The sequence below is a fragment of the Cydia strobilella genome, chromosome Z, assembly GCF_947568885.1.
Source record: "Cydia strobilella chromosome Z, ilCydStro3.1, whole genome shotgun sequence".
Lineage (NCBI taxonomy): Eukaryota > Metazoa > Arthropoda > Insecta > Lepidoptera > Tortricidae > Cydia > Cydia strobilella.
In genome coordinates, this window is record NC_086068.1 from 60,543,088 (window position 1) to 60,562,385 (window position 19,298).

A 19,298-nucleotide genomic window follows, 5' to 3' on the forward strand; every position below is an offset into this window, starting at 1 on the left:
ATGGTGGGATACAACCCTAAGGTATTAAATTTAAACGAAAATATTATTTTACAATTCCGTGATTCTATTAATAATTCCCTAAGGCGTGTGAAACAAAAAGAGGGACGGAAAGTAAAGAAAGAGAAATTCTGGTAACTTCCGTAGCTCAGTTGGTTGAGAGCTATTGGATCGGACCGGTGTTCGGATCGGAGGCGGTGAATTTTGCCACTTTTCCTTCATTGTAAAAAAAATTTTACCTATCGGTCGCAGATGTATCTGCTTGAGAAAAAATATAGCTTAAAAGAACTACATATTAAAATAACTAAATAATAGACTTATATTGACCGTGATTACCGTTTGAAACGTTGAAAGCGAACGCAGCCGATGCGCACGAATGAGGGTAGACCGAGCGCTGTCTACACAACTTTGACACCCACCCGCTATCTTCAGTCACCCGTGAATAAAATGCATAAGCGCGTCGAAATATTGGGAGCTCTGAAACAATACAAAAGGTAATTACGGTCCATATCCCGGTCAACATAAGTCTTGTGAATATCACTAGCAATTTTATATTAAAATTATACAGCTTATAGTATGCAGGGTTTCGTGATTTTTATCGAGGCAACTTTAACATTTTAAGATTTTGTTTGGAGTCTGCCCTGGCAAATATAGTGTTTCTGTGTATTTATTTCATGGCATTGTAAAAATCACTACATTAATCTAACATATCACTACAAGGAACTGGCTCTTGAGACACAGGGAAACCTACTTTGAGAGCCAGGAACCAATGTCAAGTAATAATTTAAGTTGCAATAAAGAAAGATTATTTTATAGTATAAAACGAAGTCGCTTTCCGCTGTCTGTATGTCTGTCCCTATGTATGCTTAGATCTTTAAAACTACGCAACGGATTTTGATGCGGTTTTTTTAAATATATATAGTGATTCAAGAGGAAGGTGTATATGTATAATTTGTAAAGGTTTTGTGTAAATTAGTTGAACTACGCGGCGGATCGTTTAGTTCAATAGATAAAATACAATGCCTCTCAATAAGTATGTTCCTTACAGGTGATATCTAACCGCACGCTGAACCCATCGCTGCTGTCCCCCGGCAACCTACAGGCGGACGGCGCCGAGGTGCTGGTCGGCAACGTGTTCGTCGGCTGAATACACGAGGGCCCGCAGCTCGAGTTCCACGCCAGCGCCCAGCTGAGGAACGTGGAGTTTGGGGAGTGCACGAACAACTGTGAGTATAGACACCAGAACATGATATCCGACATGTTGGACCGGTGTTGTCTCCCGACGGCGCCGAGGCGCTGATAATGAAAGAGACAGTTTAGGGTGCTAACGGGCATTGTAGCGATACGCGAGGGCTTATGTAAGTATTTCATACAAATTATTTAGGAACGCTACTTCCGCGAGTTCCGCGCAGCTATTGAGTGCACTAATGCGCTTATAAAACTACCCGAGCGTCACTTGACGAACAAAATTAATTATTCAACTTCTCAAAAGCATGTTTTAGTGACTGAGCAAAGCAACAATTGAAACTGTACTAAAAGCTCCGTGTACCTGAAATGTAGAACAGGGTGCTTTGAATCGCTGCTGCATTTTAATTAAATATTAATAATACTTACTAATTAGAAATCCATTTTCGTATGCTGGGCGCGTTTCTATTAACTATATTTAGTATATTTACAGTAAATATGTGCCATTTTCAATCAAAAGGGTACTTATTGTCGGTTGTCAATAAGGCGCTATTTCCATACAGCTTCAATTCGAAATCAACCTTATTGACAAGCGACAATGTGGTACCTTTTGGTTGAAAATGTCACATATATTGGAAGGTACGGTCGCCATCAGATATATCGAAGCTCAAACTGTCTCAAACGCCTCGACAATAAATGCATTCTGAGCACCTTGGCCGCTGCGCTATCTGGTTCTTGTTTAAAAAAAAGTGGCTGTGACACGGACGGACAGACAGACAGACATGACGAATCCATAAGGGTTCCGTTTTTTGCCATTTGGCTACGGAACCCTAAAAACTGTGTACGAGTGGCCACGGCAGCGACTAGCGCAATCAAAGCGATTCTCCATACAAACATATTCCTTTAGACTTTATGGAAAATATTTTTACAGAATTTGTATGTATTTTAGTCATATATAGTTATGCCCGACCGTTAGATTTTTTTAAATATCCTTCTGGATTTCACGGGCCTATAAATCCCGGCCTTTTGATAGGCTTGCGTGGGGATATAGATCCAACACGTAGAGGCCCCTTGGAGAGCGTTAATGTCTTGTAGAATGCCTGCTGGAACCGGTTCACAGGTGCAACAATAAACACCCATGAACCGGTCGCAGCAGGCATTGGGACTATTGTAGAAAAAGTGAACAGTATACCGGTTTATGGATTGAAGTTTGGCTGGTCAAAAGATTGAGCTATTGCTGAGAGGTCCGGACACCTGCCATAACAATGTCTGTACACGTTATCGAGGCAGGCGGTAACTCGCCGCTGACTAGATGGGCCCCTGAAACTGCCGTCGTAAAGACGACCAGGAGCAACACCGGTGTGAGCGGCTCAGGGGTGTCGAGAGGTCGCCGCTCACTGGTGACCGACAGTTTACTGGTTTTCGCATCGACACGTGAGTGGTGGGTCACCAGTTTAATACTTTTCGATCCGACCATTCACGTGTTAACCGCCACTTGAAGGGATAATCTAGGAACAGACAAATAAATCCCTTCGTAGGCAAGCTCAACAACCACTAGGCTACAAAGTCGTTAAAAATAAGTATTTCTGCATTCCAGGTTGCCCGAATCTCGCGCCGCCGCCGACACCAAATGGTGGCTGGCGGCGGCGGTGATGGCGGCGCTCACCGTGGCCACAATCGCCGGTAACGCCGGCGTGGTGTCGGCGCTTTGGCGAGCGCGCCGATCGCCGCAGCACTATCCGTTGGATAGTCTTGCCGCGGCGGACTTGTTGGTCGGCGTCAGCGTGCTGCCACTGGCGCGGCGGCTGCTAGGGAGCTGTTTACTTTTAGACTAAGTAAGTAGGTACTAGCACAGAATAACTAATAGTACTACCGTACAGAAAATTCACTCCTTCACAAAAGCCAGATTTAGGTATAAAATTATACCTACACTCGCCGCCTGCAAGTAAAATTGAAACTTATAACCGCGCACGAACCGTGAATCTTCTTTGCGCGCCGCAGTTTTATGACCGAGCTGCGAGTGTCGGCACGGGGTTGTCACTTGACAAGTTTTTGTACCTATACCTACTGATTTATTACAAACGTTGATTCTGTAAACATAAAATTTTTAGCCGGGGATAGTATGTCTGATTCTCACGGAAGTAGGTATGCCACAGAAGTACTTATTCCATTGAAAATATGTCGGTCAATATAGTCCGGAATTTAAAAAAAAATGTTTTTTCTGCTTCCTTGTTCTTCCCTTTATTCGGACATCCGTAAACAGAACATTATGTTTTATACAGATTAGATCGCGATTTAGGTTTCGCAACTTTGCGGGAACGCCATGTGACAGGACTACCGTGCGAGCCGGGCGGCAGCCCACTGCCATACACCTGCCCGGGCGGTGCGCCGGCCAAATATACCTAAACTGCGCAGTGACACCCCCCTGGTACTAGGTATGGAGTGTGCTTGTCAGTCTTTCTATTTGTGACTGACTGACAGTTTTATTTTTACTCTAAGAACAAATTAAATTATTTTCTATGAAAATATTTTAATTTTTGTTTTTTCAAGTAGACACACTACTATTTATTTTCAGTTTATAGTTTTATTTTTCTTCGTAAGTTAGTAGACCCAGGATATTTAATTTTAAATAACGAAGCAAACACATGTTCGTCAAAGTTACAAACTTCTGTTCCATTTCGTTTTGGATTACATAATATTCATATAAAAATAATGATTCAGTGTATTAGAATTTCATCAATCTCCATGTATTTTATTTCGCTCTCACCTTGACTGCATGATACGACACGATTACTTTACTTTTATAATGTCGTAAAATGCTAATGAATCTAACCAAATAATGCATAAAATCGTAGGCTTCATCACCTGCGCCTGCTGGAGCACACTGGACGTCCTCTGCTGCACAACTTCCATCCTCTCTGCGCGCTCTGCTGGGAGCGCTACCGCGGCATCCCCGACCCGCTGTCGCGCGCCGACCGCGCCAAAAAGGCTAAACTACTCGCCGTGCTCATTTGGCCGGCGGCGGCGGCGGTGGCACTACCGCAGGCGTTCGTGAAGACGGATAGCGTGTCGACCAATGAAATGGATAAGGCGTGCACTGTTAATACTAATCCTAGGTAAGAGAGGCCTGTTTATAAATGGATTCAATTTGTCTGTAAGAAGGTGACAAGTATAAGGCGCAAAGGTAACATATAGATTAAAAAAAAGGCTCCTTTTCATCCATTTGGCCAGTTCTATCCATCCCAATGGATGACAACTCTTACAAAACCCGATTTCCTGGTCATTCTTTTATTTTAAGGGTCCCAGGGCAAGCTCGGTTCTCCATACAAACGTAGTTACGCTCTCATTTTAAAACGACTAGCTAGATTGCTCTGAAACTTAGTACTCACAATAGGATAGGTATATATATATATATGTCTGTAATTAGTTTATGTAGATTCAGATACCATAGTTTAAAAAATACAGCGAATTTAAGTTTTTCATACAAAACTTGTTTTTGCTCTATTTCGTTTGTTTTATAAATTGGAGCTATATAAACTAATTACAGACCTAGATATATCTCATGTCATTGTATGTGCAAAATTCCATTACAATTCAACACATAATTTTAAAATGAGAACGAAACTCCGTTTGTATGGGAAGGTGATATTCGGCCGAGCTTGCCGGGGACTTAAGTGGAGTGCAGGTACAGCTCGTCTTGCCATTGTTGCGGGGTGTGCCGGATCCCCAAATTGAGTTCTGCCAGTAGCAATCAATGTTTAGAAAACATGTTACTCTAAAAAATATTAATAAGAAAAAAACTTTCCATCTACCTTTGTGTTTTCCAGCTACGTGTTCTTCAGCGTGACCTTCTCATTTTACGTGCCAACGTGCATCATGCTAGTTCAATATGGTCTGATCCTTCGCGCCTTGGCGTTACGCTCGCCAATCCGCGCACACAGGGGCCAGGTACGCCGATATCTTGTGTAATGTGGCAATGACTATCATAGTCTATCAAGCGGTTTCTGTCAGTAGAAAAAAGCGGCAAATTTAAAGAATGTAGGTGCGAAGGGCAATTGTAATCCCATTGAAAAATTTGAATTTAACGCTTTTTTTACTGACAAAGTTGTTTGACCGGCTAGTTAGTTCCTTTTAAGGAGACAAAATCAAATCGAATTTTGAACTATAGGTATATAGGTATTCTGAACTATAGGTATATTATAAGGAACTATAGGTATTAAAGAAGGTTCCTATTCAAAACTGCAAAATTTACATTTAGTCTTAAAAGTTTAAAATCTACTTCGAGTCTTCCGTTCGTCGCGACATCTATTATCGAGTAGCAGTACTGCTAGTTCCGCTACTTGACGCTAGATGTCGACTACGGAAATATCGTTGTGGTAACAAAACTGGAATGAGCACTATGCTAACTTAATGAGGGCTACCGCGTTTATTTTCGCCGCTAGGGCCGCTAGTGTAGATGGAGGTCTTCCAAATGTCAAATGAATAGAAGATTTGGGGGTTTCAAGCTTTTTTTTCGGGAATTTTCACTCCTTATTCATAATTGTGGTAAATCTTTGTCCATCTTTAATTAATCATGGTAAACAATCAATGAATGTTAGTAGTTTAAAAAAAGTGCCAACTAATAAAACTAATAAACAGGTTGAAAAAATGGCACATTTAGACGTTAAAATACTTTTGTGCATATTAAAAATAAAAAATAAATAAAAAATAAAATATCTTTATTTTAGAACATTCAAGATTCCATACAATATTGTTAGTACCATCGTTATAGCTATGTGTTAGTAAATACATTAAAAATAAAAGCAAAACTTTCAACAATAAAATCAAAATCCAATAAATTTAAATAATGAATACAATAATAATAATTAATATGTCAGATTCAGAATAATATAGACTAGAATAATAATTAGAATGTCAAAAATTTACCATTTTTTTTCTTAATTTGAATTCATATAAATAATGATTTCATGTCAAAAGAGCAACAGATACACGCATAACAAATGTCGATATATGTATTTTACTTAATAGTTTTGACCCATGCACACAGAATGGAACTATCGGGTCTATCGGCGATGACCTTCAGTATCCCGTTGTCGCTGCGTCGGATGCGATTTAGGATAGATGCGACCCGCTTTCGCCTGATCGCATAAAAGTCGTCGGTACGCGCCTCGGCAAACATTCCTGACGCGCTACAGAACCGTGGCAACCTCAACAGGATTCTGAAGGCATCATTATACTGGATACGGAGAGCATTATAGACTTTCAGCGTGTAGCTGACCCATAGGCTACCCGTGTAAAATACTTGGCAGAACGCCTTAAAAAGGGTGATTTTAACTTGTTTTGAACAACGGGCAAACCTACGAGCCAACATATTGCTTCTGACCGCTAATGCTCTTCGTTCCCTCTCAAAATTGAGATCGTCTTTGAGGTCTTCTGTCAGATAGTGCCCGAGATATTTAAACTGTGACACCCTTCGTAGATTAGATATTAGAACGTATTAATTTTATAAAAATAAGCATAGAACTTCTATGAGAAATGGGCCCATTTCTCGAACGGTATTAGACTAATATAATTTATTAGTCCACGAACTGTCAAATCGTATGGGTTACCATGGCAACACACTAATATTATTGAACTAATACCGTGCGAGAAATGGGCCCCAGATCACAAGTTCCATATTATTTGTGCCATTTCAAACGAAAGGTGCCTTACGGTCGGCGCTTACGCCATTATTAGCGGCGGCACAATACTAATGCGGTGTTACGCGACGTAAGCGCCGACCGCCATAAGGTACATTTCCTCGTCTAACGTCACATTTTATCGCTTACAGCGTCCAATTGTGGAGATGGATCAGATGAAGTGCCCGGAATCCTCGCAACAAACAGACGAGTAAGTTGTATTATTTTATAACTTATATTTTGCAATAAGGTTTACGTATTCTCAGATCAGTAACCCAGAGGTAATGGCCACGGTGAACCTGTGGCGCCCTCGCGGTATGTGTGGCGCCGACGCTAACCGCAGCTGCTAGCCGTGCCGCGGCCGCGCGCGCGCACCGACCTACTGCACGAGGCGCCGTGGACGAGAGCCTTGCGTACTCTCAATCAAGTTGCTACCCGGATCGATGTGTTCCATTGTTATGAGAATGACTTCATCGAAGTCACTTTGTGTTATGTTATACTTAGAAATAGTTTTATAAATGTTTTATAATGTCTCTGGTTTACATTTTGCTACACTATCGCATTGGGCAACTGTTATGATAGCTGTTTCGTTATTATCAATAAATAAATAATCGTTTTCAGTCCGCGGTGCAATTGTAAGTTTAAAATTTAATCTCGGCGCCCTAACCTAGCTAGGCTATTCAGATAGGTAACATGGTGAGGAGGATTACCTCACCTCACGGCGCCCTTCTTTACTGTCTACGGCGCACCAGGGCGCCGCGGCGCACAATTTGGGAACCCCTGAACTGGGGTGTTACATACTAACTAAAGGGGCCCACTGACTATCAGTCCACCGGACGATACCGGCCTGTAAGTTAGAACAAAAATTTGACAGTTCCGAACAACTGACAGGCCGATATCGTCCGGCGGACTGATAGTCAGTGGGCCCCTAGTTTGCTCTATTTGTCAAAGATAACATGATCAACGAATCATTTGACGTAATCATTGGCATATGCGATAAATGGCATGATTCAGCCATTCTCTATATAACATATCACAGTAAGTTTCAAACTAAGCGGGTTTTTATAGGTACCTAATCCTCATTTGTTTTTTGAAATTGACACCTACTTAATAATTTTCAGAGCAGGAGCGGCAGAGCGTCAGAGAAGGGTGACTATCACCATAATTCGTCTCATGTGCCTTTTCCTGATATGCTGGACTCCATTTTTCATCATGTTACCAGTAGGTAAGCAATTTGAGTTCTCCGTGACAAACAGCGCCATCTGTTGTCGAGTAGCGGAACTAAATTAATGCATCCCCACCAGAGATGGCTTTACTTCGCGGAGATAGAGCTAAACAAACTATTCGTGAATTGATACAATTTATTCTGAAATGTACTAAACCTTAATTTCCCAATGTCGGTCCGAGGAACATACCTACGGACGGACCCGGGTATGTCCTTAAACTACGTCCAAAAGAGAGGTATGGGCACTGTGAATGACATCTCGCTTTGTGTGGTAGGGCACAGGACAGCGGATGTCATACCAGATCTAGAGCAGAGCCCAACTGGGGAGGTACCTCCACCTTACAGAAAACCGCAGCCAAATAACACTAGCCCCTACTAATAATGTTGTGTTCCTGCCGGTGAGTAAGGTTGCCAGAGCTCGAGGGAGAGGAGTGTTAGGTCGGCAACGCGCATGTAACTCCTCTGGAGTTGCAGGCGTACATAGGCTACGGAGACTGCTTAACATCAGGCGGGCCGTATGCTTGTTTGCCACCGACATAGTATTAAAAAAAAATACCTTTGACCCACTTTTTATTACATAATATCTAACTCCGTAATAGATGGATACAGTCTAAGGAAAAAACGTGCCTCGAAAATCAAGGAAATTTGATTCTCGTTCAGAAGGCGCTACTAGCTTTGGCCTACTGTCGTATAGATGGCGTTGACGGTTTCCTTTGTTAATTATAATTTTAACGCATATCCGTTGAAGAACATGGGTCAAAATCATATAAAAATAATTAATGCAAATAAAAAAATCATTTATCCATAGTTAAATACATTTGAACGTAATATTGGCTCAATGTCTCTTGTATGCTGATGATCTGAAGCTGGTATATAGGATAGAGCAAAGAACTGATTGTGAGACGTTACAAGAGGACATCGACTTGGTGTTTCGGTGGAGTATGCACAATAAACTTCATTTTAACCCAGTCAAGTGTTGTGTGTGTACATTTAGCCGCTCTCATTCCGCTATATATGGGCATTATATACTGGGGTCAGAGCCGATAAATCGTGTCTTTTCCGTCAAGGATCTGGGCGTAGTGTTCGATGCACGGCTAACTTTTCACGAACATATTATTTATCTTGCCAAGAGTTCCTTTCAAAGGCTAGGTTTCGTAATCCGAAACCTCCGCGATTTTCATGACCCGGGGGCTATAAAAATGGTTTACAATGGTCTAGTAAGGAGTAAGCTGGAGACTTCGTCGATCGTATGGAACCCCTACGAATCGACGTATGATTTACTGCTTGAGAAGGTTCAGAAAGCGTTTTTAAGGTTCCTTTATAAAAAAATATTTGGATACTATCCGTACCTGTACCCGACAAAGTATCTTCTCGGCTCCTTCGGGTACAATTCCTTGGAGGTCAGGCGGAATTACCAACTCCTAGTCACGGCATGCCGAGCCTTGCGTGGTGAGTCGGACTGTCCTGAAATTGTCTCTGGTCTCGTGCGTCTGTTTATCCCGGACGTCCCGAGAATGGCCCTTAGACCACGACAACGCGATCTATTGGCCGTGCCGCCGGGGCGCACCGTATCGCGCAGGAACTCGCCGCTGCCCCGCGCCCGCCCACTGCTCAATGCGCTCCTGGCATCGACGCCTGAGTGCGACCTATTTGCGTGGCGATGGACGGCAGTGTATAATGAATGCCTGAGATTCTGTGAGGCGATGGATGCTAGGTGCTCAACTGTTCCAACATAATTTGTCTGTCTGTCTATTCTAATGTTATGTGATATTATTGTTGTTATAATTGTTGCTGTTTTATGTATTATTATTGCTGTTAGTTTTAAGTTTCGTGACGCATTGGTTCAACTGTAATGTCATGTAAACATTCTTATCAATAAAATAAAATAAATAAATAAATAAATTGTCTTCGGTTACCGCGATAGTTACTCATGAAATAAAACTATGAAAACGGATTATATCGCGTATATTGAATTTATAATACATCCCGACGTTTCGAACCCTTTACAGCGTTCGTGGTCAACGGGTGACAGTCACCAGTCATAGTTTTATTTCACATTTGAACATATTTTTTCACTTCACTTCTTTCACGTCTTTTAAATTTTTAATTAATTAATTAATTATTAAGTTTATTGACATTCGTTATATAGTGTATAATACTAACCATATATTTAAGCTTTATGTGTACTAACAACAATGATCTCAGTTGGTCTATGAATAAAAATTAAATTAAAAATTAAATTTTATAAATCTTAATTTTTAGTTTTGAAGTATGTCGATAGATGGCAGTGAATTTACTGTGGTTACAAAATTTACTATGACAGTACCGCTCTATAATATTATATCCTGTTTGTCGTTGCCAAACCTCCTTCTCGGTTTAGTTACCCAATTCGTCGCTAGATGTCGCTGCCCCTATGAACAAACTGGGTTACGAGAAGCTTATGACGCTACCGTAGTTCGCTGCACATGCACTTCGTACAATATTCAAGTCAACATCGTCATTCTGTTATTCACACATCCTTACCTAGTATTAGGTATAATCTTATTTTTTACAGCGCTCTGTGTTAGCTTTGCTATATGAGCGTTGATATTTAAACTGAACCACAATATGTGACGTTTTCAACCAAAAGGTACCACATTGTCAAGGTTGATTTCGAATTGAAGTTATATGGAAATAGCGCCTTATATAACCGACAATAAGTACCCTTTTGGTTGAAAATGGCACATATTATGATGACAGGAGGTGGCAAATTGCGTTTTGGGTTGTTAGAATTGTCTCGATGAGAATTCGTTGCTAAAGAAAAGTACAGTCAACGATAAAAACTGAAACTTTTCCCAATAACTTTTATTCCTGACCAGAACCAGAATATTGAGAGCCAAAGAAGGCACGAACTCACTGCCTTGATTTTTTGGGGTAACATATTTTAAGCAGTCTGTAAGTTGCTAACGTAGAAAATAAGTTTTGTTTATTACTAACATTTCTATGGACTAATTATGTCTGATACAAATCAATTGAATGAGGGCTACCGTTTTTGTGCTCACCAGGTGGCGCTACTGTAGATGTAGGTCCAGAAAAACAGATCTCAAAATTCTTCTTTGTTAATTTTGTAAAATTAATACATTCTAATATGCACAAAAGTATTTTAACGTCTAAATGTGCCATTTTGTTAACATGTTTAATTTTGCATATATTTTAGTTTGCACGTTTTTTAAACCACTAACATTTAATAAGCTATGTCTATAGTTTACCATGATTAATCAAAGATGGACAAAGATTTACCACAAATTATGAATAAGGAGTGAAAATTCCCGATAAAAAAGCTTGAAACCCCCAAAACTTCTATGCATTTGACATTTTGAAAGACCTCCATCTACACTAGCGCCCCTAGCGGCGAAATCAGTCGCGGTAGCCCTCATTGAATTGAGTTAAGGGCTAACATCAACACTTCACTGTCATTGGACATTGGTCCTTATCACTTTGAAATAAGGTTTACAGTCATGCAGTTAACTACTCTTGCAGATTCTCTCTGCGACTGCGTACAAGACTCCACCTGGCAATGGTGCACATGGCTTGGATATACCAACTCTGCCCTCAATCCTGTAGTATACGCCGCAGCCGCCACCAGGGTGCGCCGGGCGTTCCAAGCACTGCTTAAAAGTGAGTACCTAATACCTAGTTATAGTAACTGCCAAATGCGAGTAGGACTCTCGCACGATGAGTGCGGAACTATTACGCAGAAACGCAGGCAGAGGAAAGCAGTGGAAAGCCTAGAATCATATATCTGAGCCAAGTAAAAGAGCATCGTACGAGCAAATCAAAAGACTGGCTACTACTAACTGCTAATACTAATCCTGTTAATACTAATCCTAGGTAATAGAGGCCTGTTTATAAATGGATTCAATTTGTCTGTAAGAAGGTGTCAAGTATAAGGCGCAAAGGTAACATATAAATAAAAAAAATGCTCCTTTTCATCCATTTGGCCAGTTCTATCCATCCCAATGGATGACAACTCTTACAAAACCCGATTTCCTGGTCATTCTTTTATTTTAAGGGTCCCAGGGCAAGCTCGGTTCTCCATACAAACGTAGTTACGCTCTCATTTTAAAACGACTAGCTAGATTGCTCTGAAACTTAGTACTCACAATAGGATAGGTAATTAGTTTATGTAGCTTCAGATACCATAGTTTAAAAAATACAGCGAATTTAAGTTTTTCATACAAAACTTGTTTTTGCACTATTTCGTTTGTTTTATAAATTGGAGCTATATAAACTAATTACAGACCTAGATATATCTCGTGTCATTGTATGTGCAAAATTCCATTACAATTCAACACGTAATTTTAAAATGAGAACGAAACTCCGTTTGTATGGGAAGGTGAAATTCGGCCGAGCTTGCCGGGGACTTAAGTGGAGTACAGGTACAGCTCGTCTAGCCATTGTTGCGGGGTGTGCCGGATCCCCAAATTGAGTTCTGCCAGTAGCAATCAATGTTTAGAAAACATGTTACTCTAAAAAATATTAATGAGAAAAAAACTTTCCATCTACCTTTGTGTTTTCCAGCTACGTGTTCTTCAGCGTGACCTTCTCATTTTACGTGCCAACGTGCATCATGCTAGTTCAATATGGTCTGATCGTTCGCGCCTTGGCGTTACGCTCGCCAATCCGCGCACACAGGGGCCAGGTACGCCGATATCTTGTGTAATGTGGCAATGACTATCATAGTCTGTCAAGCGGTTTCTGTCAGTAGAAAAAAGCGGCAAATTTAAAGAATGTAGGTGCGAAGGGCAATTGTAATCCCATTGAAAAATTTGAATTTAACGCTTTTTTTACTGACAAAGTTGTTTGACCGGCTAGTTAGTTCCTTTTAAGGAGACAAAATCAAATCGAAATTTGAACTATAGGTATTCTGAACTATAGGTATATTATAAGGAACTATAGGTATTAAAGAAGGTTCCTATTCAAAACTGCAAAATTTACTCTTAGTCTTAAAAGTTTAAAATCTACTTCGAGTCTTCCGTTCGTCGCGACATCTATTATCGAGTAGCAGTACTGATAGTTCCGCTACTTGACGCTAGATGTGACTACGGAAATATTGTTGTGGTAACTAAACTGGAATGAGCACTAGGCTAACTTAATGAGGGCTACCGCGTTTAATTTCGCCGCTAGGGGCGCTAGTGTAGATGGAGGTCTTCCAAATGTCAAATGAATAGAAGTTTTGGGGGTTTCAAGCTTTTTTTTCGGGAATTTTCACTCCTTATTCATAATTGTGGTAAATCTTTGTCCATCTTTGATTAATCATGGTAAACAATCAATGAATGTTAGTGGTTTAAAAAAAGTGCCAACTAATAAAACTAATAAACAGGTTTAAAAAATGGCACATTTAGACGTTAAAATACTTTTGTGCATATTAAAAATAAAAAATAAAATATCTTTATTTTAGAACATTCAAGATTCCATACAATATTGTTAGTACCATCGTTATAGCTATGTGTTAGTAAATACATTAAAAATAAAAGCAAAACTTTCAACAATAAAATCAAAATCCAATAAATTTAAATAATGAATACAATAATAATAATTAATATGTCAGATTCAGAATAATATAGACTAGAATAATAATTAGAATGTCAAAAATTTACCTTTTTTTTTCTTAATTTGAATTCATATAAATAATGATTTCATGTCAAAAGAGCAACAGATACACGCATGACAAATGTCGATATATGTATTTTACTTAATAGTTTTGACCCATGCACACAGAATGGAACTATCGGGTCTATCGGCGATGACCTTCAGTATCCCGTTGTCGCTGCGTCGGATGCGATTTAGGATAGATGCGACCCTTTAGCTTATTAAATTCCACACTAAAAAGTTATATGACACCATGGTGGTTGTGTAGAATTTAATAAGCTTTAATGTTGTTGTACACCATATTTTCATAGAGAACGTATATTTAGAGTAAAACGCAAAATTCTCCAGGATGGTACACATTTTCCAAGATGGCTGCGATTCCTCGAGGTCCCCAAATGTCAAATAGTGTGGACTTTAAAAAGAGACCTTTAATTAACATACATACCAAATTTCATATCTTTGGAAGGATTTCGAATTGTGCTATTAGTTTTAAGTCGAGCTACATTTGCATTCGTCATGCATTGACTTTTACGAAACGTAGTGCTAAATAATGTAGACGCCATTTTAACAGCTGAACGACGCCATTTTGTGGCGATTGGATTGCCAAACAGCTGCTACTTAGTACCCTTTTGATTGAAAATGGCACAAATAAAGCCAGGGCTTAATAATAAGGATATTGACTGACAACTCAAATCGGATCCTTTTTCTAACTGTCAAAATGCAGTGACTATATTATCATACAAATTATCTATTACTCTTTGTAGTTAATTCTCTGTATTAATTAGAAATTTACAATGCATTGTGCTTGAAAAGTGCGCTTCCTACGGAGCCATATCATGCGGAAAGTACTACTTTTCCGCACTAGTGCTTTATGTTTTCAATTTTTTTTTACAGTACATATGGTGCTACTTTCTCGCACTAGTGCGGAAAAGAGCACTTTTAGTGCATATGTCGAAAGTTTAAAGGGCCATATGTACTGTAAAACGTTGTACGATACACGTGCGAATAGGTAATTTGCAACTCGTGTCGATTTAAAACACTCCTTTTAATAATTAAACTTATTTGCCATGATAGATTTTTTTATTTTACTCGCACAATGTATAGTAAAACATTGTATGATACACGTGCGTAAAGATGATTTCCGCACTTGTTGCATAAATAGCTATTATATTGTTTTATTTGGCGCATACTCTCAAATAATTTATTTTACTGTACTATTGGTGCTACTTTCTCGCACTAGTGCGTAAAGAGCACTTTTCGTGCATATGTCGAAAGTTTAAAGGACCATATGTACTGTAAAAACGTTGTACGATACACGTGCGAGTAGGTAATTCGCAACTCGTGTCGATTTAAATCGTCGGTCGTGTTTTAATTTATCGCCACTCGTTTCGAATTTCCTCTTTTCCGCACTTGTATCGTAAATAACTATTAACTGCAGACAACATCCTTATAATAATAAATGTTGTTAACAATAATTATCGCATGGACTGTAATGCAGTTGTTTAACTTCAAACCCGGGTAAATCCATCGACAGATTTATTTATGCGATTTTGGTATTAAGAAAAGGTAATAGGGTAGATATTTGCTGAGAGGATCGAGTGGATTTACCAGAGTATTATTTGAGTACCATTTCGTACCTTCAAATACTAATCATACTATTGTCACTGTGACAAGTTGGATATCGTAAGAGGTTTGGACAATAGTACGACTGTACCCGTGTAGTTATAGTTAGGTACCGTCCGTGCTTCTACTCATTTACAAATAAATTATCTTTCTGTAGCAAACTGTTGTCTTATTTTAGTTTTAAGATCCCATTTCATACGGCAAAGTCAGAGTAGTTTTATAAGGCGTGTGGGTGAATCCGGTGAATCAACTTTTTCTTATCATTCGTTGCCAGTTGCCATGGTTACGTTCTCCTGGGTAACTATCCCATCATCATAATGTTCCGTTTGAACACCACGCCTACCATGCGCGGCGCATAGGTACACTCCCAGCACCTCCCAGTAAGAGACTCCCTAATAAGAACCATATGTCTTATTTTCAAGCAAAAGGTACCACATTGTCGCTTACCATAAGGTGCATAAGGACGAAATTGGATTGTATCTTTATACAAATAACCTGTCAGAGCGTCCTTATGGCAAGCGAAAATGTGGTAACTTTTGAATGAAAACGACACATATTTCGTCAGATGATAACCAAAACTGCTTATTTGAAATAGCGATATCACAAATCATATCTTTATTTTTATCATTGCTATTTCAAATAAGCAGGCGTCTATTATACTTATTCAATTACATATTACTCTTTAACCGCTCTCTGAATTTGATTGTGCTTCATACATGTGGAAGCACACATTATTATTATATTATATTATTATATTGTTTAATACACTAGCAGCTGAAAGCTGATGCGTGTATATCACTGCACTTGTTTTTTTTTTACTATTAGGTCTATTAGTGTTCATTTTGTTAGTTGTTTTAAGTGTTTGTCAAGTCTGTTTTTAAAGGTGTTCACTGAAGGAGCACATATCACTGCTTCTGGTAATTTATTCCACTCGCGTACGACGCGGTTTGATAGAAAGTGCTTCCTAGGATTGCTTGTGCTGGGAACTCGAATAATCTTTAAGCTGTGGCCTCTTAGACGATTATTCTCGCTCATAACAAACAGTTCCTTTAGTTCAGGTAAGTCATAATGATCGTGTATGATCTTGAATGTTTCAATGAGGTCACCACGCTGTCTTCTTCGCTCCAGGGTTGTCAAGCCAAGATTGGCAAGCCTTTGGTCATATGGCTTATTACGTAATCCATATACCATCTTAGTTGACCTGCGTTGCACCTTTTCAAGTAAAGTTATATCCTTCTGAAAGTATGGACTCCAAATTTGGTAAGCATATTCCAGAAGAGGCCTTATGTATGTCTTATATAGTTTTAGAAACAGTGCTTTATCAATTGTCTTGAAGGTCTTCCGTATAAGGTATATTAGTGAGTTGGCTCTTTTTGTTATTTCCAGAATGTGCTTATCCCACTTCAGGTTGCTTGTTATAGTGACTCCAAGGTCTCTTTGTGAGTTCACTTCTTCTAGGACCTGCGTACCCATGGTATATGCAAGCTGAGGATTTGTGGGCACATTGCGAGCACTAACCGTAGGCAATACTTTCACCCTTGAGTAGGCAGCCATTAGCTAGAACTGGAAATGCACCCGCCAACCTGACGTCAGGTTGGCGGACGTCAGTTATATATTAAATATCTCTGGAGTTTAAAGAGCACATTGCACCAATTTTGGCGCACATTTGGCACATTGCTAGCACTAACTCCTGACGTATACTGCAGCTCCATTTGTTGATGTACACCCGCCATCCTGATACTCACGAAACTTTTAGTATTTAAACAAGAATATAGGTGCCCCACTATCGCATTACTATAGTAAAGTCCAATTAAAACAACCTTTTCACTTCTTGTCGCTGTCCGTCATAGGCTAAAGTGCTCGATCGACGAATCACAAAAACGAAACTATTCCTATTGGCTAATGACTAATTACCTAGCACTTACGCCGCCGCTAAGACGTTCCTGTACCTACCTGTTCCACATTAAATGATGTTGAAAATAATGCGGCAGTTCCGCGGTTGCGGATGCGAATGCGAATATTCGCAACATCCCTGCTACAAACATGAAGCTCGGATCTCCATACAAACGTAGTTCCGCTCTCATTTTAAAACGACTAGCTAGATTGCTCTGAAACTTTGTATTTACAATAGGATAAGGTATATCTAATTAGTTTATGTAGCTTCAGATAAAATAGTAAAAAAAAACTGTATTATCTTCATTCGACTGTATTTAATACATATTATAAAAATGATGTTTCATTTGAGCATTATTTACTAGTAGTTTATGTAACTGCTACATAATTCATAATTATCTACAGTTACATACACTGCTTCAAATACCTACACATATATTATAAGCTCTCTATAATGTGTTCAGGAACCGCATGTACGGTCGCTATTGCGACATTTGATCCTGTTTTTTTTGTTCGTAATAATGACCTCTGCTACCAGCGCACTTTGCCAACGTCCAGTGAAGAAGCAAAGAGTGCGAAACTCCTCGCTTCGGGCAAACTCGGCTCCGTTCGGCTCAGCATTGCTCCGAGCAGTTTTTAGGGTTGGCACTACTTGACGTCTCTGCTTGTACGACCACAGATAAGATAATGACCTGAATTTTGACAACCCTAAATAGTAGGGTTGCCACCTTTTTTCGTATAGTATTTTTGTCAAAATATTGAAAAAATATAGTATTTACTGGGAAATTTGAAAAAAATAGGACGCCGATTTGAGGCGAATTAAAAATCCAAGTCGCATACGAGGCGATATCGGTGTCATTTGTATACCCCATTCTCGAGTAATGAAAATATAGTATTTTTCGTACTATATTGTTTTTGTATAATATATAGTACAAGTGACTAAAATATAGTACGACACTATATATTATAGTATGGGTGGTAACCCTACTAAATAGCCGAAAGGGATAGTGCCATATATTTGAAAGGGACATCGTGATTCGACCTTCGGTTTTGTAGGAAGTTTCCTTTCTGTACGGTAGTAATATTATTTATTCTTCACTATCGCTTTCGGCTATTTAGGGTTGTCAAAATTTTGGTCATTATCTTATCTGTGGTCGTGCACGCAAAGGGACCCTAAAAATTGCTCGGAGCAATGCTGAGCCGAGTTTGCCCGAAGCGAGGAATTTCCCACCCCTGACGACATCTCGACTTTTTGTTTTTAAGAGGGGTTCGAAATTTGAATGTCACTAAGAAGCTTGCTCTAACAAAATATAGTTTGTCAAAGGACTGTCTCATTTCAAACATAGAGAGAATCATACTTGTACTAGCACACAAAAGAAAAGGATGTATAGTTTTATTTGTTCCTATTTACTGACAATTTGGTTTGACCAACTATAGTTAAAAATTTATGCAGGCCGTAATTTGCGGTATTTGAACGCATCATAGAGGGTACTGTAGATAAAATTGTTTATATCACAATTCGACTTGCGGGACAAAATTTATTGAATTAAGGTCAAAATTAAAAATTACAATTAACTATACTAAATAACCAGGGACCGGCCCGCTATCCCTTATCGGGGTTTTATAAGGGTATTGCATAAGGCTTAACTCACCATACCCTTTGCCAGACGAAACCCTTTGTTTTGCTTTTAAAAACCCTTATATAAAGCTACCACATTTGAGTAATCGGTAGCCCAAATACCCTTACAAAACCCTTATCAGTGCAGTGTCGAGACAAACCCGATAGGGTTTCACGGCACTTTTCTGGCTGATGTAATGTAAGATTTTAATATAGAATAAATAATAATAATAATAATCATCTGCTCACCAACACCTTGCATATTGCTTATAAGGGTTAGCCTTATAAAGGGCTTTACTTTTAGCATATAAGCGTGCTAATTTAAGTCGTCTACCTTGTTCATAAAGCACATATTACTTCGAATCCGGGCGATCGTCGGCGGCGACGGCGGCGTTCTTTGACTAGGCACGTATTTTCTTTCCTTTTCATACACTACCGTAAATATATA

The 19,298-nt window shown here is 39.4% G+C and overlaps 1 protein-coding gene and 1 pseudogene across 1 annotated transcript; both read left to right on the top strand.

The window, feature by feature from the left end:
* LOC134753803 (5-hydroxytryptamine receptor 1E-like) lies at positions 1 to 6,298 on the top strand (annotated as a pseudogene).
* Positions 6,299 to 6,886: 588 nt separating this feature from the next.
* LOC134753804 (alpha-2A adrenergic receptor-like) lies at positions 6,887 to 13,914 on the top strand. Its single transcript, XM_063689746.1, has 6 exons — positions 6,887 to 7,071; positions 7,982 to 8,085; positions 11,605 to 11,742; positions 12,002 to 12,023; positions 12,646 to 12,766; positions 13,846 to 13,914. Exons 1-6 carry the CDS (start codon positions 7,028 to 7,030, stop codon positions 13,912 to 13,914), a joined length of 498 nt encoding a protein of 165 aa, XP_063545816.1. The 5' UTR covers positions 6,887 to 7,027.
* The last annotated feature ends 5,384 nt before the right edge of the window (positions 13,915 to 19,298 follow it).